This window comes from Neoarius graeffei, chromosome 3, assembly GCF_027579695.1.
Source record: "Neoarius graeffei isolate fNeoGra1 chromosome 3, fNeoGra1.pri, whole genome shotgun sequence".
Classification (NCBI taxonomy): domain Eukaryota; kingdom Metazoa; phylum Chordata; class Actinopteri; order Siluriformes; family Ariidae; genus Neoarius; species Neoarius graeffei.
In genome coordinates, this window is record NC_083571.1 from 74,794,978 (window position 1) to 74,821,383 (window position 26,406).

General features: G+C 43.6%; 1 protein-coding gene across 1 annotated transcript in view; it reads left to right on the forward strand.

Annotated features, from left to right (window-relative positions):
* The window catches only part of slc5a6a (solute carrier family 5 member 6a), a 114,858-nt gene extending 112,392 nt beyond the window's left edge, over positions 1 to 2,466 (forward strand). Inside the window, exons 15-16 of the mRNA XM_060917321.1 lie at positions 1,695 to 1,802; positions 2,039 to 2,466. Of these exons, the coding sequence (XP_060773304.1) occupies positions 1,695 to 1,759 (65 nt within the window). The 3' untranslated portion in view covers positions 1,760 to 1,802; positions 2,039 to 2,466. The remainder of the gene's footprint in view (positions 1 to 1,694; positions 1,803 to 2,038) is intronic.
* Positions 2,467 to 26,406: the final 23,940 nt, after the last annotated feature.

The following is a 26,406-nucleotide window of genomic DNA, read 5'->3' on the forward strand; positions in this document are numbered from 1 at the left end:
CTGATATTTTGGTCTAGTTAAAACCATGCTGGCCCATAGTTCTGAAGTGTCTACCAGCTCACTGGGGGAAATATCCAAACCCGTTGGAACAAGAACTGGGATTCTAAAGATACACAAGATAGCAAAGAAAAACAAGCATTGAGGATATATTTTGGCAATTAAAATGAAAAACCACAGAAATCCAGATAGAATCATTTCATGACGTCCTTGGAACGTGACTAAGACCTTTGCCAAAGTTCTCCTTGTAGAAGTGCATGGACGGGATGATTGAATTGGTAGTTCAATAGATCGTCATATTGGTGAGCAGGTCATCCAGAGAGAACTTCCTGTAATGGGAATGAAAAGTGATGATGATATATACAAGTCTAGTCTTTCTTGAATGCCTAAAATATATTTCAAACAGGAAGGAAGCTATTGGAAGAAAAACTATTTCAGACATTTGACCTTGCTCTGATCTTTACCCTGTTGGGATCAATTCCAGAATCTAATCAGTTCATCTGCTGGTTACAATCAGGGTGGATCCAGGAAAGTGGGAAGGGGTGGGCATCAACTCAGTAAGGCCGTCCATAGGGCCACTTTAAGCCATACACTCCACAGAGCAGGGCTTTATGGAAGAGTAGCCAGAAAAAAATAGTCACTGCTTAAGAAAACACATTTGGAGTTTACCCAACAGCATGTGGCAGGCTCCCCAAACACATGGAAGAAGATTCTCTGGTCAAATGAGACTAAAATTTATCTTTTTGGCCATCATGGGAAATGCCATGTGTGGCACAAATCCAACATCCTGAGAACGCCATTCCTACAGTGAAACATGGTGGTGACAGCAGCATGCTGTGGAGATATTTTGCATCTGTAGGGACAGGAAAGTTGGTCAGGACTGAAGGAAAGATGGATGGCACTAAATACAGGGCATTTCTGGAGGAAAACCTGTTTGAGACTGGCATGATGGTTCACATTTCCAGCAGGACAATAACCCTAAACATACTGCTAAAGCTACACTGGAGTGAGTTAAAGGGAAACATTAAATGTTTTGGAATGGTCTAATCAAAGCCCAGACTTCAATCCAATTGAGAATCTGTGGCATAGCTTGAAGATTGCTGTACACCAACGCAACCCATCTAATTTGAAGGAGTTGGAGCAGTTTTGCCTTGAGGAATGGGCAAAAACCCCAGTGGCTAGATGTGCTAAGTGAATAGAGATGTACCCCAAGAAACTTGCAGCAAATGGTGGCTCTACAAAGTATTGACTTTGGGGGGTGAATACCTATGCACACTCCAGATTTCTGTTTTTTCATCTTAAATCATTGTCACAATAAAACAATAATTTGCACCTTTATAGTGGTAGGTATGTTGTGTAAATCAAATGGTTCTAATCCCCCAAAATCCATTTTAATTCCATCTTGTAATGCAACAAAATGGGACAAACACCAAGGGGGATGAATACTTTTGCAAGACACTGTACAGGACTTTCACGTGACGTCATTGTAACTGCGGACTTATGCGGCCATGTTGCCTGGTGAGCTTTGTGTTTGCCAGCGACCAACACAGGTGTATGTGAGTGAGTGTAAGCCCAATTCAGTAAACATCTACAGATAAACTTGTAGAAGTTACATCTAAAAGAAAAATGCCAGAGATCTGTACTGCTTTTGGATGTAATAACAGACGTGGAGATGAGCCTGGTTTAACTTTTCACAGCTTTCCGGCGAATCCAGAAAGATGAGAAAAATGGTGAGCTGCAGCTAAACAGGAAGAGTAAATGATAAAAAACATTCCCGTGTGTGTGTGGAGAACATTGTTTATCAGGTTTGTATGAAAGCTCTGTGCTACATTAAATTGTATATCTAGATGTGGGCTGTGGATATATATATATTTTATTAGCCCTAATGCTTGGCTAGACTAGCAGCATGTTTATGTACTGATAATGTAGACTCAGCTAAACACCATAAAATATGCTAGATCTAAGCCCTGGCTTGTTTATTACTATTATAAGTCCATGTTTGAGCTTACTTTTGTCATAATTGTGTATTTTTCTTTATCAGGAATTTCCCATAACATTCTGGCATGCACAAAACCGGCCTCGAAATATTGGTAGGCATCTGTACTTTTGTCTGCCTTTAGCATCTCTGGTGTATTTAGAAGTCCCAAATACTAAATAATTCAGGATATCGTAGTATCCCAAATCCAGTAACTGGTTTGCCACTGTATTTGTACACTTTTCAAGTGGAATAAATACATCTGTATTTATAAATTAAGAAGCAGTCTTTATTTTTGTTACATATCCACTCAAGCACAGCAAAATTCCTCCTCTGCATTTAACCCATCTGAAGCAGTGAATGAACGTGCGGATACACACACAGAGCGAGAGAGAGAGAGCAGTCTCATCTCATCTCATTATCTCTAGCTGCTTTATCCTGTTCTACAGGGTCGCAGGCAAGCTGGAGCCTATCCCAGCTGACTACGGGCGAAAGGCGGGGTACACCCTGGACAAGTCGGCAGGTCATCACAGGGCTGACACATAGACACAGACAACCATTCACACTCACATTCACACCTACGGTCAATTTAGAGTCACCAGTTAACCTAACCTGCATGTCTTTGGACTGTGGGGGAAACCGGAGCACCTGGAGGAAACCCACATGGACACGGGGAGAACATGCAAACTCCACACAGAAAGGCCCTCGCCGGCCACGGGGCTCGAACCCGGACCTTCTTGCTGTGAGGCGGCAGCGCTAACCACTACACCACCATGCCGCCTAGAGAGAGCAGTGTGCAGAATGAATAAATAAATAAATAAATTTGTGGGTAAATTATATGGAACTGTGATGCCTGCATGTTTCAGCTTTTCAATGTAACGCAATCTGCTGATATCTCGATTTTCATTATTAACTGTCATGGCTGTTTCTTTGTTTACCCAGTAATATGGCAGATGTTGTGTGATAAACAAAAATCTGTGATGGCAGTGAAAGTCCCCTATATTCTATTTCAGGTTAACTACTTGCAAAGAATGACCAAAAAACCTTTAACTCCAGGGATTGTCAGTGAAAATAAAACAGTGCTCTGAGAGCACAATATCCCCCGCTGGCAACTATGCCATAACTATGGTAAAATGTGACTGAATTGAGTGAAATTGTAATATGTGTATTACTGACCTATAACAAAGAATCCTGCCAAGTTTCATGAAATTCCTCCAAAAATTGTGAGAGTTGATGATTTCAGAAGGCAAGTTACCCTTCGAGGGAGGGAGGGAATGGACATACATCGTCACAACATAATCCCCCTTCAGGCCTTTCGGCCAGCAGGGGATAAAAACGGCAAGATCGGGGCTGCACATTGTGACTGTATGGCTCTATAAATATTTCTCTGATTGGTGTGTGTGTGTGTGTGTGTGTGTGTAAATATAAATTTAGGGCCCACCAAAAAAAAAAAAAAATAGAGACCCCAATTTGGCCAGTCATGTGGGTCCCTGGACTCAGAACAAAAAATCGTAACACCGTCCCTGTGATGGATGGATGAATGGAGCAGTAAAATGTCAGTGAACATGATGTACAAATTTCAATAATGCACATTCCTCTTGCTCCAAATAAACTTTTGCGAGTGAGGTTTCCGGTTGAGCGATGTAGGGAATGGCAGCATAGTTCGTAGCTCCCACCAGTCGAGGACAATTAACTCTTCCCCCCTCAACTAACTACAAACCGAATTCAAATAGATAGTACGGGGATGAGTGGGGGAACCCGTCAGAAAAGCCGAAAAAATCTGAAAACACAGGAAAAGAAGCAAGGATTCGTAATGGAGGCAAGCAGTGAAGCAGGGGGTAATGGTGGCGAGGCACTAGCCAAAGACGACATGCCAGCATTATATAAATACTTGACTGACATCAGTAAAGAAATCCGTGAACTTAAAGAGGAAATGAAAAATGACATAATGGCCCTCAACGTGAGTTTTAAACAGGAGTTTGCCAATTTTAAGGAAGACGTCAACAATAGGTTGAAGGCAAACAGTGACGAACTACGGGACCAGAAGACAAGTCTTAATGAGGCACAAACATGCATCGAGGAACTTGAGACTTCAACATGGAAGCTAAAGGTGCATTGCTGACGGCCCTTTGCGAGCAGAGAAGGCTAAAGGAAAAGCTAACTGACCTCGAAGGAAGGTCCAGGAGGAACAACGTGCGGATATTTGGGGTCCCGGAGGGCTTGGAGGGGGACTTGGTCACCCACTTTGTTGAGGAGTTACTACATAGAGAGCTTTCTCTGCCGGAGGGGACTAACCTGCTGATTCAACGAGCGCACCGAGCGGCAGTGAGGAGACCCGGTCCTGGTGAGACTCTGAGGTCCATAATCATAAACTTTCTCCGGTTTGATACAAAGGAGATGATATTAAAGAAAGCCTGGGAAAAGCGAATTAAACTTGGCAACACACCCCTGTTCTTTGACAACGATTACGCGGCCGAGGTGGTACAGAAGTGCAGAGCCTATATGGAGATCAAAAAGACTCTCAAGGCTAAAGGCATCTGGTTCCAAACGCCCCTGACCAGTATCAGAATCCACTGGACCGACGGACCTCGGCTCTACAGCAGCGCACAAGAGGCAGCGAAAGAGATGAGGAAAAGGGGAATAGATGTACAGGTGAAGGAAGCGGACAAGGGGCGCGCGATGGAGGAGTGGATACAGGTGGCGTCGCAGTGGCAACGTGTCGGTGAACCACGGGCGCACGGAGGATTAACTCAACGCGCGAGAGGGAAGCTGCAGGAGTTTCGGAGAGCCGAGGATGGAGAAAACATCTGATTGAAAGGGGACATGCAGACGTGAATAAGGTTTCACCTTAAAACGAGTATGAATCACGGTATAAATGTATAGTAAGACATGTTAGTGAACAGGCCATAGTAGAGTATAAGAGATAGAAGAGGGGAGGGAAAAGGCCTTTTTTTTTAAATTTATTACATTTAGTGCTGGCTTTTATATTCACTTATACATGTTCGTTCATAATTACAGAGGAAGGCTTTGTGGTAGCGTACTTTAAGGGCAATATCAGGGTTTGGGGGGAAAAAAGAGACTAAGACACTGGAATACCCCAGGAGATTATATTTGTTTATTCATTTACTTATTGTTAAATATACAGTCTGTATACTAGGCTAAGGCTTGCCTCACACAAATAGGCTTTTCATACCGTACATTTTAATCAGATTGGTGGAGTAGGAGTGTAGAGAAATGTTGGACACTACTAGAAGGCAAGGGGGTCTTTATGCAGGACCTCTATCTACCTCTAGTGAGGGGCCCCACCATTACTGGGGGACCTTCCCTCTCTCCTTCCAGCAGGGATGCGGGCATGATTAAAGAAGCCCGGTGTTATCGGAAACAATGTTCTGGAGTTAGAGTTCATATTGTTGTTAGAGTTACAGGTGTCAGTGGGAAAGAAAGAAAAAATCTAAAGAAAGGAGGAGATGCAATATAGTCAACTTAAAGTGGTGTCTTTGAATGTGAACGGGTTAAATGATCCAATGAAAGGGGGAAGGTCATAGCAAAACTAAAAAAAGAAAGATCACAGATTAGTTTTCTACAAGAAACACGTTTGTCGGATCAGGAGCACGAAAAATATAAAAAAAATTGGGATTTAAAAATACATACTATAGCTCTTATTAAAAAAAAAAAAGGGAAGAAAAGGGGAGTAATGATTTTAATTTCAAAAGCAGAAAAATTTGAGACCTTAAAGGAAATGAAGGATAAAGAGGGAAGATATATTCTGGTTAAAGGGAAAATTGATAATCAATTAGTTACACTTGTCAATGTCTATGCACCCCCAGACAGTGTTAAGAGTTTTTTCAAGAGTTTCTTTGAAGTTGTTGTTCAAGAAATAGAAGGGATACTGATATGTGGAGGGGATTTTAACATTACGTTGAATCATGACTTGGACACAAGTGCAAAGAAAAGTAGCAAAACCCAAGTGACTTGATACTTAAATACTGTATTAACAGAGCTGGGATTTATTGATGTCTGGAGAGAAATACATCCATTTAAAAGGGACTTCACATTCTATTCAGCTCCTCACTCAGTCTATACTAGAATAGATTATTTTTTCATGAATATAGCAGATAAATTTAGGATAGAAGAGTGTAAGATCGGAGTAGCAGACTTGTCAGATCATTGTATTCTCCACTTGACACTAAATATGAACAGCAGGAAAAGGAATACAGCATGGAGAATGAATGTTGGTGTACTAAATAATCCAGAATTTGTTGAAGAGATCAAAGCAGAAATAAATACATTCAGGGAAGAGAATGACAATGAGGAGGTAGATTTCACTACTCTTTGGGATGCTATGAAAGCAGTCATGCGGGGAAAACTAATATCTCGAGCAGCATACAGTAAGAAAGCTAGACTGAAATTATATCTGATGAAGATTGAAGAACTTAAAAAATTGGAGCAACAACATAAAGTCTCAAAAGACGTAGGTGTAATTCAACGAATTAAGGAAGTGAGGACAGAAGTGAATGAGATACTTGGAGATGAAGTGGAAAAGAAATCTAGACTTCTGAAGCAGACTTATTATGAATCAGGCCCCAAAGCTACAAAATTACTAGCTAGGCGAATAAGGAAACAGCAACTCATGAACACAATCCATAAAATCAGAGATCCCACAACCAATTCACTAGAACTTGAACCAGGAAAAATAGAAAAAGCTTTTGAAAAGTATTATAAAAAGCTATATACACAACCACATTCGGCAGATGAAGAATTAATAAGAAACTTTTTGGGTTCATTAGATCTACCAACAATACGAGAGAAACAGAACGAATGTATAAGTTCATATATCACAGCAAAGGAACTGGAAGAAGCCATTAATAAATTAAAATCAAATAAAGCCCCAGGGAGTGGAGGATTCCCAGCCGAATGGTACAAAATGTTTAAAAAGGAATTGGGTCCAATGTTATTAGCAGCATTCAATGAAACCTTAAAAAAAGGCAAGATTCCTCCCTCTTGGAGGGAAGCAATAATCTCGGTTCTTCCCAAGGAGGGGAAAGATAAAGAATTCTGTGAAAATTATAGGCCAATATCAATATTAAATTGTGACTAAGATCTATACAACCATCCTAGCTAAGAGACTTGAAATGTTCATGGCAGAAATAATTAATGAAGATCAATGTGGCTTTATTAAGGGGCACCAAACACAAGATAATATAAGGAGGACTTTACACATAATTGAAGTTACAAAAAGGGGAGAAAGTGCACTGCTGCTCAGCTTAGATGCAGAAAAAGCTTTCGATAGCATCAGTTGGAAATTTTTATATCTTAGTTTAGAAAGATTCGGTTTCAATACGGACTCAGTAAACATAAAACACTTTATCAAAACCCGAAAGCTAGAATTAAAATAAATGGCAGTCTCACTAACTGGTTTAAATTGGAAAGATCTACTAGACAGGGCTGTTGTTTATCACCAACTCTCTTTGCAATTTTCATAGAGCCTTTGGCCCAGGCAATAAGAGAAGATGAAGGTATAGCAGGGATAGAAGTAAAGGGTACGGAACATAAAATCGGGCTATTTGCAGATGATGTTATGATTAGTCTAAAACAACTGGATTTCTGTCTTCCAAGACTTATGGAAAGACTGGATTCATTTCATTACTTGTCAGGTTATAAACTTAATGTGACCAAAACACAGGTGCTACCCATAAACTATACCCCACCCCTAGCCATTCAACAAACATATAAATTCAAGTGGAAAGCAAAAACAATAAAATATCTAGGTGTAAGTATTAGTAGAAACTTGACACAACTGCACAAAATTAATTATGGGACTCTAAATCAAGAAATTCAAAAAAGATATGGATAGATGGTCGACACCAACATTGGATTTTAGTTCTAGAATAGAAATCATAAAGATGAATGTCTTACCACAAATCTTATATTTATTTCAATCATTACCAATAGGGGCGGCACGGTGGTGTAGTGGTTAGCGCTGTCGCCTCACAGCAAGAAGGTCCGGGTTCGAACCCCGTGGCCGGCGAAGGCCTTTCTGTGCGGAGTTTGCATGTTCTCCCCGTGTCCGCGTGGGTTTCCTCCGGGTGCTCCGGTTTCCCCCACAGTCCAAAGACATGCAGGTTAGGTTAACTGGTGACTCTAAATTGACCGTAGGTGTGAATGTGAGTGTGAATGGTTGTCTGTGTCTATGTGTCAGCCCTGTGATGACCTGGCAACTTGTCCAGGGTGTACCCCGCCTTTCGCCTGTAGTCAGCTGGGATAGGCTCCAGCTTGTTTTACCCTGTAAAACAGGATAAAGTGGCTAGAGATAATGAGATGAGATGAGATGAGATGAGATGAGACATTACCAATAGAAATCCCCACATCACAATTCAAAGAATGAAATTTAAAAAAAAATCTCACGTTTCATTTGGGGGGGAAAAAGGCCAAGGATAAAATTTACAACTCTTCAGATTCCCAAGGACAGAGGTGGGTTAGCTCTACCAAACCTTTTAGAATATTATTATGCTGCACAGATTCGACCTTTGATGTATTGGTGTGACCCTGAGTATACCGCAAGGTGGAAAGATATTGAATTAAAAAGAGAGGGATACCATATTCAGAGTATGATTGCTAACAGGGACATGTTTAAAAAACATAAGGCTATGCTTGATCCAATTACTAGATTCACTCTGGAAATCTGGTTTATAGTGGTTCGGAAATACAATTTAGAAAGGGAAATAAAAATTCTGAGCTGGTTGACCTGTGATCCTAAATTTAAACCGGGGCAATGGATAGCAATTACGAACAATGGATAAATAAGGGAATTACAGCAATATGCACAATAATTGATTGGGGCAAAGTTAAATGCTTTCAAAAACTGAAGAGGGAATTTGGACTGGAAGATTGTGACCAGTTTAGATATTATCAAGTTAGAGACTTCTTTGAGAAGGAAATAAAGCCAGATCTTCCCCAGGAGTTGAATCAAGTAACAATAACAATGTGTAAGGCATATAGAAACAGTGCTGGGAAAGTGGTTTCAACACTATACCAGGAAATACAGAAAAACCTTCTACACTGTATATAAGAGACAGATGAATAAAAGAAAGTAAAATGCTAATATCTGAAGAGGACTGGTTTAACATATGTGATGTACAGTGAACCACCACCAGCTCCAGGATGTGGAAAGAATTTTGCTGGAAAAATGTGATTAGATTCTTTATCACTCTCAAAACAAAGAGCAAATTTTCAAATACGCAACAAACATGCTGGAGATGGCGTGGGGAGCAGAATGCAGGTCACAGTCATATATTTTGGGAATGTAATAAAATGATTAATTATTGGAATGATGTGTGGGTGGGCATTAAAACAATTTTGGGATATGAGCTACCAAAGTCATGTGAGATACTATACCTGTGTAATCTGACAAAGGACACCGTACAACATGAAGACGGATATTTAGTAAAAATTCTGCTGGCTGTGGCCAAGAAGGCAATCACCAGGAAATGGCATAGAGAGGACCCTCCCACTCGGAGGAACTGACTGGGCACAGTCGACGAGATACTCAAAATGGAAAGACTCACATATATATTGAGACTCCAGCAAACAAAATTTGATAAGAAATGTGAAAAATGGACCAAATACAAATCTCAAAACAGAGGCATCACTGGAAACTTTGATGTCAAAGATACAACCCCGATTCCAAAAAAGTTGGGACAAAGTACAAATTGTAAATAAAAATGGAATGCAATCATTTACAAATCTCAAAAACTGATATTGTATTCACAATACACTGTGTGCACAATTATTAGGCAAGTGAGTACTCTGACCCTACCATTATTTCTATGCATGTTTTCCAACCGCAAGCTAGATACACTTGAATGCTAATTGGATTTAAGCATTCTCAGGTTGTATTTATTTGTGTAATGAGGGAGGGTGTGACCTAAAGTAATTAATACCCTATATTAAGGTGTGCATAATTATTAGGCAGCTTCTTTATCTCAGGCAAAATGGGCCAAAAAAGAGATTTAACAGACACTGAAAAGACAAAAATTGTAAAATGCCTATCAGAGGGATGCAGCACTCTTGAAATAGCTAAGCTATAGAAATGTGAGCACAGAACAATCAAACGTTTTGTTGCAAATAGTCAACAGGGTCACAAAAAATGTGTGGAGAAGAAAAGACACAAATTAACCGCAAAAGACTTGAGAAGGATTAAACATGAAGCTACCAGGAACCCATTATCCTCCAGTGCCACAATATTCTAGAACTGCAACCGACCTGGAGTGTCCAGAAGGACAAGGTGTTCGGTGCTCAGAGACATGGCCAAGGTAAGGAAGGCTGAAACACGACCACCACTAAACAAGACTCACAAGTTGAAATGTCAAGATTGGGCCAAGAAATATCTGAAGACAGATTTTCCAAAGGTTTTATGGACGGATGAAATGACAGTGACTCTGGATAGACCAGATGGATGGGCCCATAGCTGGATAACTAATGGACACAGGGCACTTTGACTCAGACACCAGCAAGGTGGTGGAGGGGTAATGGCATGGGCTGCTATTATTAAGGATGAGCTAGTTTGACCATTTCAGGTTGAAGATGGACTTAACATCAACTCCCAAACCTACTGCCAGTTTCTAAAAGATACATTCTTCAAGCAGTGGTATGGGAAGAAGTCTGCATCATTCAAGAAGGTCATGATTGTTATGCAGAACAATGCACCATCACATGCACCCAAGTACTCCACTGCTTGGCGAGCCCACAAAGGCCTTAAAGATGACAAAGTAATGACATGGCCCCCTTCCTCACCTGACTTAAACCCTATTGAGTACTTGTGGCCCCTTCTTAAGCATGAGATTTACAGCGAGGGAAGACAATACACCACTCTGAATAGCATTTGGGAGACTGTGGTTGCTCCTGCACAAAAAGTTGATCGTCAACAAATCAAAAAACTAACAGACTGGATGGAAGGCTCATGGCAGTTATTGAAAAGAAGGGTGGCTATATTGGTCACTGAATATTTTTGAAATGCTAGAAGTGTTTATTTGTTAATTCTGAGTTGTTTATTTGTTACACTGAAAATTAAAATAAACAAGTGAGATGGGAAACTTTAAGCTTTTCATTTAGTTGCATAATAATTCTGCACACTAAATGTTGCCTAATAATTCTGCACACTTATATATTCCCCTGAGAAGGCCTAAACTCCCCTTTCCTTTGTTAATCATTCTGGTTTTAGGTTTATTAACAATTTGGATTGACTGAGAGCACTGTATTTGTTCAACGATAAAATTAATCATCAGGAATACAACTTGCCTAATAATTGTGCACACAGTGTAGAACATAGACAACATATCAAATGTCGAAAGTGAGACATTTTGAAATTTCATGCCAAATATTGGCTCATTTGAAATTTCATGACAGCAACACATCTCAAAAAAGTTGGGACAGGGGCAATAAGAGGCTGGAAAAGTTAAAGGTACAAAAAAAGGAACAGCTGGAGGACCAAATTGCAGCTCAGTAGGTCAATTGGCAATAGGTCATTAACATGACTGGGTATAAAAAGAGCATCTTGGAGTGGCAGCAGCTCTCAGAAGTAAAGATGGGAAGAGGATCACCAATCCCCCTAATTCTGCGCCGACAAATAGTGGAGCAATATCAGAAATGAGTTTGACAGTGTAAAATTGCAAAGAGTTTGAACATATCATCATCTACAGTGCATAATATCATCAAAAGATTCAGAGAATCTGGAAGAATCTCTGTGCATAAGGGTCAAGGCTGGAAAACCATACTGGGTGCCCGTGATCTTCGGGCCCTTAGACGGCACTGCATCACATACAGGCATGCTTCTGTATTGGAAATCACAAAATGGGCTCAGGAATATTTCCAGAGAACATTATCTGTGAACACAATTCACCGTGCCATCCGCCGTTGCCAACTAAAACTCGATAGTTCAAAGAAGAAGCCATATCTAAACATGATCCAGAAGCGCAGATGTCTTCTCTGGGCCAAGGCTCATTTAAAATGGACTGCGGCAAAGTGGAAAACTGTTCTGTGATCAGACGAATCAAAATTTGAAGTTCTTTATGGAAATCAGGGACGTCATGTCATTCAGACTAAAGAGGAGAAGGACGACCCAAGTTGTTATCAGCACTCAGTTCAGAAGCCTGCATCTCTGATGGTATGGGGTTGCATTAGTGCGTGTGGCATGGGCAGCTTACACATCTGGAAAGACACCATCAATGCTGAAAGGTATATCCAGGTTCTAGAGCAACATATGCTCCCATCCAGACGACGTCTCTTTCAGGGAAGACCTTGCATTTTCCAACATGACAATGCCAAACCACATACTGCATCAATTACAGCATCATGGCTGCATAGAAGAAGGGTCCGGGTACTGAACTGGCCAGGCTGCAGTCCAGATCTTTCACCCATAGAAAACATTTGGCGAATCATAAAACGGAAGATACGACAAAAAAGACCTAAGACAGTTGAGCAACTAGAATCCTACATTAGACAAGAATGGGTTAACATTCCTATCCCTAAACTTGAGCAACTTGTCTCCTCAGTCCCCAGACGTTTACAGACTGTTGTAAAGAGAAAAGGGGATGTCTCACAGTGGGAAACATGGCCTTGTCCCAACTTTTTTGAGATGTGTTGTTGTCATGAAATTTAAAATCACCTAATTTTTCTCTTTAAATGATACATTTTCTCAGTTTAAATGTTTGATATGTCCTCTATATTCTATTCTGAATAAAATATGGAATTTTGAAACTTCCACATCATTGCATTCCGTTTTTATTTACAATTTGTACTTTGTCCCAACTTTTTTGGAATCGGGGTTGTATTTGAATATTATTTTTAAGATCATGTATCCCACTGGCACTGCATTGTGTTCTGTATTGTTCTATAATGAAAATAAAAATTTGAGTCATAAAAAAAACAAAGAAACTTTTGTAAAGGAGGAGAGAAACAGAGCAAAGTTCCTGTGTTGCTCAACACTGGCAGCAGTGGGAGGATTAAGGACAGAGTTCACATCACAGAGAAAAACACACACAGAGCATACTATCCTTGGGCAACTTTATCAAACTGAATAATTGCTTATTTTTTTTTATTACATTTAGCAGATGCCCTTATCTAGAGCAACTTGAACACATCATACTAGTTCACTAGGTCAGAGACTAAAAGCACCATCAAGAAGACTTAGTGAAAACCAGTCATTTTATATTATTGACACGAAAGAAAAGGAAAAATGTGATCAACATACATGCATGTCTAAATCTAAACCTGTCCTTAAAGTGTATATCATGGGTAAATTCAGGCGCAAGCTCAATGTAATTCTTCTATTTTATATTAAACTCTGGTCAAATAGGGGTGGCACGGTGGTGTAGTGGTTAGCGCTGTCACCTCACAGCAAGAAGGTCCGGGTTCGAGCCCCGTGGCCGGTGAGGGCCTTTCTGTGTGGAGTTTGCATGTTCTCCCCGTGTCCGTGTGGGTTTCCTCCGGGTGCTCCGGTTTCCCTCACAGTCCAAAGACATGCAGGTTAGGTTAACTGGTGACTCTAAATTGACCGTAGGTGTGAATGTGAGTGTGAATGGTTGTCTGTGTCTATGTGTCAGCCCTGTGATGACCTGGCGACTTGTCCAGGGTGTACCCCGCCTTTCGCCTGTAGTCAGCTGGGATAGGCTCCAGCTTGCCTGCGACCCTGTAGAAGGATAAAGCGGCTAGAGATAATGAGATGAGATGAGACGAGACTTTGGTCAAATATCTGTAACGTTCTGCTTCTGTTGAGCTCGTTGGCAGCTTACAATCATAGTGCATTACTGCCATCTGCAGGACTGAAGTGTAAATACTTCTGGAAATATGACAGCTTTACATGATCTATCCATCCATCCATTATCTGTAGCTGCTTATCCTGTGTAGGGTCGCAGGCAAGCTGGAGCCTATCCCAGCTGACTATGGTTGAGAGGCGGGGTACACCCTGGACAAGTCACCAGGTCATCACAGGGCTAGCACATAGAGACAAACAACTATTCACACCTACGGTCAGTTTAGAGCTACCAATTAGCCTAACCTGCATGTCTTTGGACTGTGGGGGAAACCGGAGCACCTCGAGGAAACCCACGCAGGCATGGGGAGAACATGCAAACTCCACACAGAAAGGCCCTCGTTGGCCGCTGGGCTCAAACCCAGGATCTTCTTGCTGTGAGGTGACAGTACGAACCACTACACCAGCGCGCATATTATATATTATACACACACACATACACACACACACACACTTGAAAAAGTTCATTTTCTTGGTAATTTAATTAAAACAGGTAAACTTTCATATATTCTATATAAATTACATGGAAAGTGAAATATTTAAAGTTTTTTTTTATTTTAATGATTATACCTTATAGCTCGTGAAAATCTGAAATCCAGCATCTCAAAATATTAGAATACCGTAAAATACCAAATAATAGCCCGGGCGATTATTTGTCTCAATCACGTAAGAGACCCGGCGCGTATTAGAGACTAGGCGGCTATTTGGAACAGGCGATTAATTCCTTCTTCACAAACACCTTCCCCAAAATCTACCTCAAAACGGGGAAAAAATCATTCTCAGATAGGCCTACTTTTAACCAGTATAACTTACAGTTTGTTTAGAGTTAGATTACAGATAGCACGGTGCCGACTTCGGGGAATTTTGAAGACGCAGAATGCATCTTCGCATGGCACAGTCGGGGTGGATAAAGGATAAATCACACACCTTTTCCTGTTAATGACTAGTTAAGTGCATGCTTTACAAAATAATCAAGAAACCACACCATTGTCTGTGCGCAGCACTGTGATTTAATTACTCTGCAAAGTTATGGTCACTTGCTATCACCCTCACCCATGCAGCCTCCACCCTTTGCGCTTCGCGATGTCTGTCAATCTGAAATTGCATGGAGGGCGCGACGTTGAAGCAACATAATTAGGGTGCGAAGTGTCAAACCAAAGGGTTTTTTCTTATGCTGAAAAATAAGTGACCTGCAGTGGCTACATACTGTCATCTTGCATCACGTTTCTCTCCAAGACGTCTCCCTATTTGGCGGATATGAGCCTATTCCCCGAGTGAGTTGGTACGGTGGCTCGACCCTGTAGAAAACTTAAAGTTCGGATGAAAGTTAGTTGAATAGGTTACTGACTTGTAGGCCTACATGTTGCCTGCCTGACGCGTGCTTCTGCCCAACTTGCACGACAGATTACTTGTTGAAAAGGCCCCTTGGATTAGATTGGCCGCGAGCAGACTGAAATGCATGTTAGAACGCTCTCACCTTTTTTGTAAAGCGTCTTCCAGATCCGAATGGGTAAGGGCAAGTGAAATGGTATAAGGTCTTTAATAAAACTCAGTGTGTGCTTTGACGCATGCATTCGGCAATTTAGGTCGTTTAACAGAAGCAGCAGTCCAACCTTGGAAACCCGCAGTCCTCAATGTCACCACACACGCTGGCTTTCGTTGGGTGAATACCCAAAGGGGTGGCTAAGACATCTGTCAAAAGTTACGGAGTTGCATTCCTCAAGAAATATTACGGTAGACCAAGATTATAACATTGAAATGGCATGTTTATTATCACGTAACAAAATGTTGTAAACAGTATTATAGAAATAATTTCATTCATTCATTCATTCATTCATTCATTCATTCATATTGTTTCGGTAGAAAACTATGCAATGCAAAATCGTTTAAACACCAGAAAACCAGAAAAGTGCTGGGCCTCAAGATTCTAGATAGAACGTTCGGACGCTTTTTTTTTTTTTTTTTAGACCCCGGCGAGTATTCGGAACCGGCCTTTATTTGTCACAACACACGCGTACACCCGGCCGTTAAAGGGAACTCGGCGGTTAATTGGAACTCGGCTATTATTTGGTATTTTACGGTATTTCATTTTGAGTTTGAGTAAAACAGTATAAAATACCATGCATCGCTTGGTGTAGTTCAGTATGCAAAAATCACAATCGTGGGGAAAACTGCTGACTTGACAGTTGTCCAGAAGGTGATCATCGACACCCTCTACAAGGAGGGTAAGCCACAGAAGGTCATTGCTGAAAAGGCTGGCTGGAAAAGGTGCACAAGCAACAGGGATGGGATGACCACAGGCTTGAGAGGATTGTCAAGAAAATTCGATTCAAGAACTTGGGAAAGCTTCACAAGGAGTGGGATGAGGCTGGTGTCAGTGCATCAAGAGCCACCACACACAGATGTCTTCAGGAAAGGGGTGACAATTGTCACATTCCTAATATCAAGCCGATCCCGGACCAGAGACAAAGTCAAAGGCGTCTTAACTGGACTAAGGAGAGAAAGAAGAGTACTGTTTCTCGGATGGTCCAAAGTCCTCTTTTCAGACGAAAGTAAATTTTGCATTGCATTTGGAAATTAAGGCCCTAGAGTCTGGAGGAAGAGTGAAGAGGCACAGAATCCAAGGTGTTTGAAGTCCAGTGTGATGTTTCTGCAATCTGTAATGATTTGGAGTGCCATGTCATCTGCTGGTGCTGGTCCACTGTGTTTCATGGAAACACTTTTTATGGAAACTGTGCATGTTGCATTACAAGCTGGAACTAAAATGAATTTTGGGGGGTTAGCACCATTTGATTTACACAACATGCCTACCACTTTAAAGGTGCAAATTGTTATTTGATAGTGACACAAACAATAATTAAGATGAAAAAAAAACAGAAATCTGGAGTGTGCATAGGTATTCAGCCCCTTTTGTATGAAACCCCTAAATAAGAGCTGGTCCCCCCCCCCCCCCCCCCCCCCAAAGTCAATACTTTTCTAGAATCACCTTTTGCTGCAATTACAGCTGCAAGTTTCTTGGGGTATGTCTCTATTAGCTTAGCACATCTAGCCACTGGGATTTTTGCCCATTCCTCAAGGCAAAACTGCTCCAACTCCTTCAAGTTAGATGGGTTGCATTGGTGTACAGCAATCTTCAAGTTATGCCACAGATTCTCAATTGGATTGAGGTCTGGGTTTTGATTAGGCCATTCCTAGACATTTAAATGTTTCCCTTTAAACCACTCCAGTGTAGCTTTAGCAGTATATTTAGGGTCATTGTCCTGCTGGAACATGAACCTTCATCCCAATCTCAAACCTCTGGCTGACTCAAACAGGATTTGGATTGGATTGGATTGCCCTGTTGCCATTCATCTTTCCTTCAGTCCTGACCAGCTTTCCTGTCCCTACAGATGAAAAACATCCTCACAGCACGATGCTGCCACCACGATGCTGCCACCACCATGCTTCACTGTAGGAATGGTGTTCTCAGGGTCTTGGGTTTGTGCCACACATGGCATTTCCCATGATGCCCAAAAAGATCAATTTTAGTCACATTTGACCAGAGAATCTTCTTCCATGTGTTTGGGGAGTGTGCCACATGCTGTTGGGCAAATTCTAAATGTGTTTTCTCAAGTAATGCCTTTTTTTCTGGCCACTCTTCCATAAAGCCCTGCTCTGTGGAATGTATAGCATAAAGTGATCCTACGGACAGATACTCCCATCTCCACTGTGGATCTTTGCAGCTCCTTCAGTGTTTTCTTTGGTGTCTTTGTTGCATCTCTGATTAATGCCCTCCTTGCCCGGTCTGTGAGTTTTGGTGGGCAGCCTTCTCGTTAGGTTTGTAGTGGTGCCATATTCTTTCCATTTTGCTATAATGGATTTAATGGTGCTTCCTGGGATATTCAAAGTTTGGGATATTTTTTATAACCCAACCCTAATCTATACTTCTCCACAACTTTGTCTCTGACCTGTTTGGAGTGCTCCTTGGTTCTCATGTTGCTTGCTTAGTAGTGTTGCAGAGTCAGGGTCCTTCCAAAACAGGTTGATCAATACAAACATTGTGACAGATCATGTGACACTGATTGCACACAGGTGGATCTTAATTAAAGGTGGATCTTATGTGACCTTATGAAGTGAATTGGTTGGACCAGCTCTTATTTAGGGGTTTCAAATGAAAGGGGGTGAATACCTATGCACACTCCAGATTTCTGTTTTTTCATCTAAATTTTTGTTTGTGTCACAATAAAACAACAATTGGTAGGCATGTTGTGTAAATCAAATGGTGCTAACCCTCCAAAAATCCATTTTAATTCTATCATGTAATGCAACAAAACAGGACAAACACCAAGGGGGATGAATACTTTTGCAAGACACTATATAGGTGAATGACAGTTCTTGATACAGTCTGAGGGATTGGAGATCACAGGTGCGTCCTTGCCTTTTATGCACTGAAATTCCTCCAGATTTAAAAAGAAGCCTTTATTTGTCACATGTACACTCAAGCACAGTGAAATTCATCCTCTACATTTAACCCATCTGAAGCAGTGAACACACGCATGCATACACACAAGTGAACAATGAGCGCGCGCACACATACTCAGAGCAGTGGGCAGCTATACTACAGCACCCAAGGAGCAGTTGGGTTTAGGTGCCTTGCTCAAGGGCACTTCACCCCAAGGCTGCCCCATGTTAACCTAATTGCATGTCTTTGAACTGTGGGGGAAACCGGAGCACCCGAAGGAAACCCACGCGGACACGGGGAGAACATGCAAACTCCACATAGAAAGGTCCCCGTCAGCCACTGGGCTCAAACCCAGAACCTTCTTGCCGTGAGGTGACAGTGCTAACCACTACACCACCACTCTTGAGTTGTTTCATGATATTATACATCGTAGAAGGTGAAATATCCAAATCCCTTCCTATCTTTCTTTCAGGAGCACTGATTTTAAACATTTCAATAATTTTCTCATACATTTGTTGACAAACTGGATATCCTTGGCCCATCTTTGCTCCTCAAAGACTAGGCCTTTCCTGGATGCTGATTTTGTCCTAAATCATGATTACAATCACTTGTTGACATAACCTGTTTCAAATCACATCATTAATTGTTTCACCTCTGTTACTAGCCCTAAATCACCCCATCCCAACTTTTTTTGGAATGTATTGCAGCCCTGAAATGCAGGAATGGATGTATATTAACAAATGAAATGAAGTTGACCAGACAAAACATGAACGATCTTGAGTTTATACTGTCTGAAATGAAATACAAGTCAAAATAAATTTAGAAAATCACTTCTTTCTTTTTTATTTGCATTTTCCCTACTGTCCCAACTTTTAATGATTTCAGGTTATAAATTTATTAGCACTAATGAATAATTCTGACAGAATTTAAAGCTAAACAAATGGTTTAAGAGCTCCATCTGTGTTTAATATTTACGTGAATGTGAAAAGTAAAATATTAACCCATAATCTTAACTCATCCTTCATGGGATATTTCAGACAACTTTAAATACCACAACTCCATTCGCTTTAGGGGTAAAATAAATGTTTGTTTTTTAAAAATGCGAAAAGCTTTTAAGTGCACTCAATGTGTTGTTGTCGGCTGTCTATCACGAGCGATGATGACTGCTTTATTAGGATGTGCAGAAAAGCAGATGGGTCACGAGGCTCGCACCAGAGTGACAGAGCCGTCTGCAGCGGCAGCACAAATGGCCTGGACGAGCTGCCATAGAATGCCTGGCCTAATGAGCTCTCGCATACTATTCTCCTCTCCTAGCGACGCACCTTGCACAGTAAGGTAAGACAAACAATATCGTGCCCCCATCATGTTGTCTCTCTGGACCTCCAGACCTGATGCCAAGTGGTACACAAAAATGCCACAGACCTGACAGGGAATACAGGTCATTTCGTCCAATGCCTTTTCGTTCAGTAGTTAAGACATTTCGTCCAAAGCCTTTTTCATACACACTATCAATTATTTTATATTTCAGGTATTTGTTTGTCCGAAAAAAGGAAGAATTCTCAATGGAATTTTACCAAAGCAAAACACATTTTTGTAAAGCAAATGAGTGCCATAGTACATACGCTTCGATATTAAAGAGCGTACTAAGGGGAGTAACCACGTGGGCCCGTGCCACTTGCTGATCCTGGGATGAGTTAACTCCCTTGTCATTGCAGGCTGCTCACTTGCATGTCTGTGTTTCTGGCTCAATCATATTAAACCTTCAGGCATGGAGCAGCACTCTTGCGGGGGCTTCGTTCGCAAGTACCAACCTGAGACCGTGCTCTTTCAAAGGGGGAGGCTTAACGGGAGGTGCTTGTAAAATTTGGCTTCGCTTTGAGCTCCGTTGGCTGAGTTATTAATTTTTGAAGCCATCTGGATCATATTAAATCTTGCGGTGTTTGCATTACAAAATTGTTTTCCACTTTGGTCATATTCTATTGAGAATTCTTCTTTTTCTAACAAATGAATACCTGAAATATAAAATAATTGATAGTGCATATGAAAAAGGCTTTGGATTAAATGTCTCAACTATTGGACGAAATGTCTCAACTATTGGACGAAATGGCATTGGACAAAGTGTCCTGATCCCCTTGACAGGTATGGAAGTTTCCCTGCAGTGATACTCAATGTAAACACATTATCAACATGTCTGAAAGATTAAAGATATTTTTACATCAACTTTTGATCATAAGTAATTATAAACAAGGAAAAATCTGACCATAGGTCTTAAACAGATTTTTAAAAATAAATAATTTTTTTCTACATTTGCTGCCCATCAAAAGTGGTGAAGTTATATTCGTGTTTTTGTTTAAATTATATCATTTTAAATGCTCAAAAATTATAATAATAACAGAAAATCTAACCAAGGAATAGATACAGAGGCGATTTTTCTCACCAGGCAAGCCAATCAGCTGCTTGGGGCCCCCACCAGGTGGCGACAGAGAGTCGAAATTTGCACAGCAGTTGATAGAGAAATTTGCGAGTCGAGAGTGAAGAAGAATCGAAATTTGCGTTTTGAAAAGTCATTCGCTGAGTCTGACTCTCACGGGTTTCCCGTTTACAATAAGCTGTTGGGAGGAACAAAATGCTAAGCAGCCAATTGTGTGACCACATTTTTGAGTGACAAAAGTCTTCAAGCAATCAGCGCTTGCAGTCTGCAGAGGGATCCCTTCCTGCGCGTGCAACCACATGTTTGCACAAATCGGAAACCCTGTAGGCTATTAACGTGCACATATTGCGTGTTGGTAGACCTCCATGGCTAAATTATTATGAAGAGAAACTATCCATCCGGGAGTGAAAAAAGAAAGAAGAAAAAAGAAGACGAGGGGAGAAGAAAGCAAGATGGTGGTAAGTCAGTAGCAATAATAATGAACAGAGACAATAGTATTTTTCCCTACCGTTGATAATGAATGATGTAGTGCAAATGGTGCTAGTCTTGTTTCACTCGCGCTAGCATGACCATACTTTATTTATGTTGGGTTTTTTTTGTTGTGGGCGGGCGGTGGTGGGGCCCCCCAATGAATTTCTGATTGGGGCCCCACTAGACCCTAGAATCGCCACTGAATAGATATCAGTGAATAAAGAAATGTTTATTATTACATGAACTGAAGAATGGGACAATAAATCTAATCTAACGTAATGTAACCTAAGCCTGCTGCCACCGCGACCCGACTTCGGATAAACTGAAGAAAATGGATGGATGGTAATGTAATCAAATGTCTCATTACTCGTCTCGTCTCGTCTCGTCTTCTTCCGCTTATCCAGGACCGGGTCGCGGAGGCAGCAGTCTAAGCATGGAAGCCCAAACTTCCCTTTCCCCAGACACCTCGGCCAGCTCCTCGGGAAGAACACCGAGGCGTTCCCAGGCCAGCCGAGAGACATAGTCCCTCCAGCGTGTCCTGGGTCTTCCCCGGGGCCTCCTCCCGGGGGGACATGCCTGGAACACCTCCCCAGGGAGGCGTCCAGGAGGCATCCGAAAAAGATGCCTGAGCCACCTCAGCTGGTTCCTCTCGATGTGGAGGAGCAGCGGCTCTACTCCGAGCTCCTCCCGAGTGACTGTGCTTCTCACCCTATCTCTAAGGGAGCGCCCAGCCACCCTGCGAAGGAAACTCATTTCAGCCACTTGTATCCGCGATCTTGTTCTTTCTGTCATTACCCAAAGCTCATGACCATAGGTGAGAGTCGGAACGTAGATCGACCGGTAAATTGAGAGCTTCGCCTTTTGGCTCAGCTCCTTCTTCACCACGACGGACCGGTAAAGCGACCGCATCACTGCGGAGGCTGCACCGATCCGCCTGTTGATCTCACGCTCCATCCTTCCCTCACTCGTGAACAAGATCCCGAGATACTTAAACTCCTCCACTTGAGGCAGGACTTCTCCACCAACCTGGAGAGGGCAAGCCACTCTTTTCCGGTCGAGAACCATGGCCTCGGACTTGGAGGTGCTGATTCTCATCCCAGCCGCTTCACACTCGACTGCAAACCGCCCCAGTGCATGCTGAAGGTCCTGGTTTGAAGAAGCCAACAGGACAACATCATCCGCAAAAAGCAGAGATGAAATCCTGTGGTTCCCAAACAGGATTCCTTCCGGCCCCTGGCTGCGCCTAGAAATTCTGTCCATAAAAATTATGAACAGAACCGGTGACAAAGGGCAGCCCTGACGGAGTCCAACATGCACTGGGAACAGGTCTGACTTACTGCCTGCAATGCGAACCAGACTCCTGCTCCGTTCGTACAGGGACCGGACAGCCCTTAGCAAAGAGCCCCGAACCCCATACTCCCGAAGCACCCCCCACAGAATACCACGGGGGACACGGTCGAATGCCTTCTCCAGATCCACAAAGCACATGTGGACTGGTTGGGCAAACTCCCATGAACCCTCGAGCACCCTATGAAGGGTATAGAGCTGGTCCAGTGTTCCGCGACCAGGACGAAAACCGCATTGTTCCTCCTGGATCCGAGGTTCGACTATTGGTCGAATTCTCCTCTCCAGTACCCTGGAGTAAACTTTCCCTGGGAGGCTGAGAAGTGTGATTCCCCTATAATTGGAGCACACTCTCCGGTCCCCTTTCTTAAAAAGAGGGACCACCACCCCAGTCTGCCACTCCAGAGGCACTGTCCCCGACTGCCACGCAATGTTGCAGAGGCGTGTCAACCAAGACAGCCCCACAACATCCAGAGACTTGAGATACTCAGGGCGGATCTCATCCACCCCCGGTGCCTTGCCACCGAGGAGCTTGCAAACCACCTCAGTGACTTCGGCTTGGGTAATGGACGAGTCCACCTCTGAGTCATCAGCCTCAGTCTCCTCAGTGGAAGACATGACGGTGGGATTGAGGAGATCCTCAAAGTATTCCTTCCACCACCCGACAATGTCCCCAGTCGAGGTCAACAGCTCCCCACCCGCACTGTAAACAGTGTTGGCAGAGTACTGCTTCCCCCTCCTGAGGCGCCGGACGGTTTGCCAGAATTTCTTCGAGGCCGACCGATAGTCCTTCTCCATGGCCTCCCCGAACTCCTCCCAGTTCCGAGTTTTTGCCTCCGCAACTGCCCGAGCTGCAGCACGCCTGGCCTGCCGATACCCGTCGGCTGCCTCAGGAGTCCCGGAGGTCAACATGGCCCGATAGGACTCCTTCTTCAGCTTGACGGCATCCCTTACTTCCGGTGTCCACCACCGGGTTCGGGGATTGCCGCCACGACAGGCACCGGAGACCTTGCGGCCACAGCTCCGAACAGCTGCATCCACAATGGAGGTAGAGAACATGGTCCACTCAGACTCAATGTCCCCCGCCTCCCTCGGAAGCTGGGAAAAGCTCTCCCGGAGGTGGGAGTTAAAGACCTCCCCAACAGAGTGCTCGGCCAGACGTTCCCAGCAGACCCTCACCATATGTTTGGGCCTGCCAGGTCTGTCCAGCTTCCTCCTCCGCCAGTGGATCCAACTCACCACCAGGTGGTGATCAGTTGACAACTCAGCCCCTCTCTTCACCCGAGTGTCCAAGACATAGGGTCGGAGATCAGATGACACGACTACAAAGTCGATCATCGACCTCCGACCTAAGGTGTCCTGGTGCCACGTGCACTTATGGACACCCCTATGCTCGAACATGGTGTTCGTTATGGACAAACTGTGACTAGCACAGAAGTCCAATAACAAAACACCACTCGGGTTCAGATCGGGGAGGCCGTTCCTCCCAACCACGCCCCTCCAGGTGTCACTGTCATCGCCCACGTGAGCATTGAAGTCCCCCAGTAGCACAATGGAGTCCCCAGTCTGAGCACCCCTCAGTACCTCTCCCAGGGACTCCAAGAAGGCCGGATACTCTATACTGCTATTTGGCCCGTAGGCACAAACAACAGCAAGAGCCCTCTCCCCAATCCGGAGGCGCAGAGAGGCGACCCTCTCGTTCACTGGGGTAAACTCCAACACATGGCGGCTGAGCTGGGGAGCTATAAGGAAGCCCACACCAGCCCGCCGCCGCTCACCACGGGCGACTCCAGAGAAGTGGAAAGTCCAGCCCCTCTCGAGGAGCTGGGTTCCAGAGCCCAAGCTGTGCGTGGAGGTGAGCCCGACTATCTCTAGCCGGTACCTCTCAACCTCCCGCACAAGCTCAGGCTCCTTCCCCCCCAGCGAAGTGACATTCCATGTCCCAACAGCCAGCCGCTGTGTCCGGGGATCAGGTCGTCGAGGCCCCTGCCTTCGACTGCCACCCAATCCACACTGCACCAAACCCCTACTGCTACCTCTGTGGGTGGTGAACCCACAGGAGGTCGGGCCCACGTCACCTCTTCGGGCTGAGCCCGGCCGGGCCCCATGGGCAAAGGCCCGGCCACCAAGCACTCGCATACGAGCCCCAACCCCGGGCCTGGCTCCAGGGTGGGGCCCCGGCTGCGTCCTACCGGGCGACGTCACGGTCCTGGATTTTTTCTCCATAGGGGTTTTTTGGTGAACTGCTCTTGGTCTGGCCTGTCACCTAGGACCTGTCTGCCTTGGGAAACCCTAACAGGGGCATAATGCCCCCGACAACATAGCTCCTAGGATCATTCAAGCACACAAACCCCTCCACCACAATAAGGTGGCAGTTCTAGGAGGGGATGTCTCATTACATTAAATTAAAACTTAGTCAATCACAAAAGCCCAAAATCTTTATTAGCCTTATCTGTTAACTACGAATTTAGTGGGGGATAATCCACAAACATGATTTAATGCACGTTTGTGATTCAGATGTGCTGATAAAATATAACCTGGCCCTTTAAAAGTGTGTCACAGACGGCCTGTCCTGCTGCAGCTCGACTTCACTGCTAACTTCCGAGAAGCTCCGTGGTCTCCATTACTGTTTATTTATATATAATTTAATATGTAGATTTAGTCACGGCGGCACGGTGGTGTAGTGGTTAGCGCTGTCACCTCACAGCAAGAAGGTCCTGGGTTCGAGCCCCGGGGCCGGTGAGGGCCTTTCTGTGCGGAGTTTGCATGTTCTCCCCGTGTCCGCGTGGGTTTCCTCCAGGTGCTCCGGTTTCCCCCACAGTCCAAAGACATGCAGGTTAGGTTAACTGGTGACTCTAAATTGACCGTAGGTGTGAATGTGAGTGTGAATGGTTGTCTGTGTCTATGTGTCAGCCCTGTGATGACCTGGCTACTTGTCCAGGGTGTACCCCGCCTTTCGCCCATAGTCAGCTGGGATAGGCTCCAGCTTGCCTGCGACCCTGTAGAAGGATAAAGCGGCTACAGATAATGAGATGAGATTTAGTCACTGCCTAAAAGCGTAGTTCCAGTCTGTTTCTGGCTTTTCACACTAGGCGGTGTGTATGACTGGTAATTACTAACATTGGACACTAGGCGGTGTTTCATCTCATTATCTCTAGCCGCTTTATCCAAGCCTGGGCCCACTCATCCTAAGTGTGACGCAGAGCTTTGAAGTTGCGTTAGCCAGACTAGCTTTATCCTGTTCTACAGAGTCGCAGGCAAGCTTATCCCAGCTGACTACGGAGCCTATCCCAGCTGACTATGGGCGAAAGGCCAGGGTGTTTATGACACCCTGGACAAGTCACCAGGTCATCACAGGGCCGACACATAGACACAGACAACCATTCACAATTTAGAGTCACCAGTTAACCTAACCTGCATGTCTTTGGAAACCGGAGCCCCCGGAGGAAACCCATGCGGACACAGGGAGAACATGCAAACTCCTTGCTGCCCCTTAGGCAGTGTGAGAACATGCAAACTCCGTGCTGCCCCTTAGGCAGTGTGTATGACTGGCAATTACTAACACTGGCCACTAGGCGGTGTGTATGACTGGCAATTACTAACACTGGCCACTAGGTGGTGTACTAAAAATGGCAACTAGGCGGTGTTTATTACTGGTAATTACTAACACTGGCCACTAGGCGGTGTGTATGACTGGTAATTACTAACACTGGCCACTAGGCGGTGTGTATGACTGGCAATTACTAACACTGGCCACTAGGTGGTGTACTAAAAATGGCAACTAGGCGGTGTTTATTACTGGTAATTACTAACACTGGCCACTAGGCGGTGTGTATGACTGGTAATTACTAAAAATGGCAACTAGGCAGGTGTTTATTACTGGTAATTACTAACACTGGCTACTAGGCGGTGTGTATGACTGGTAATTACTAAAAATG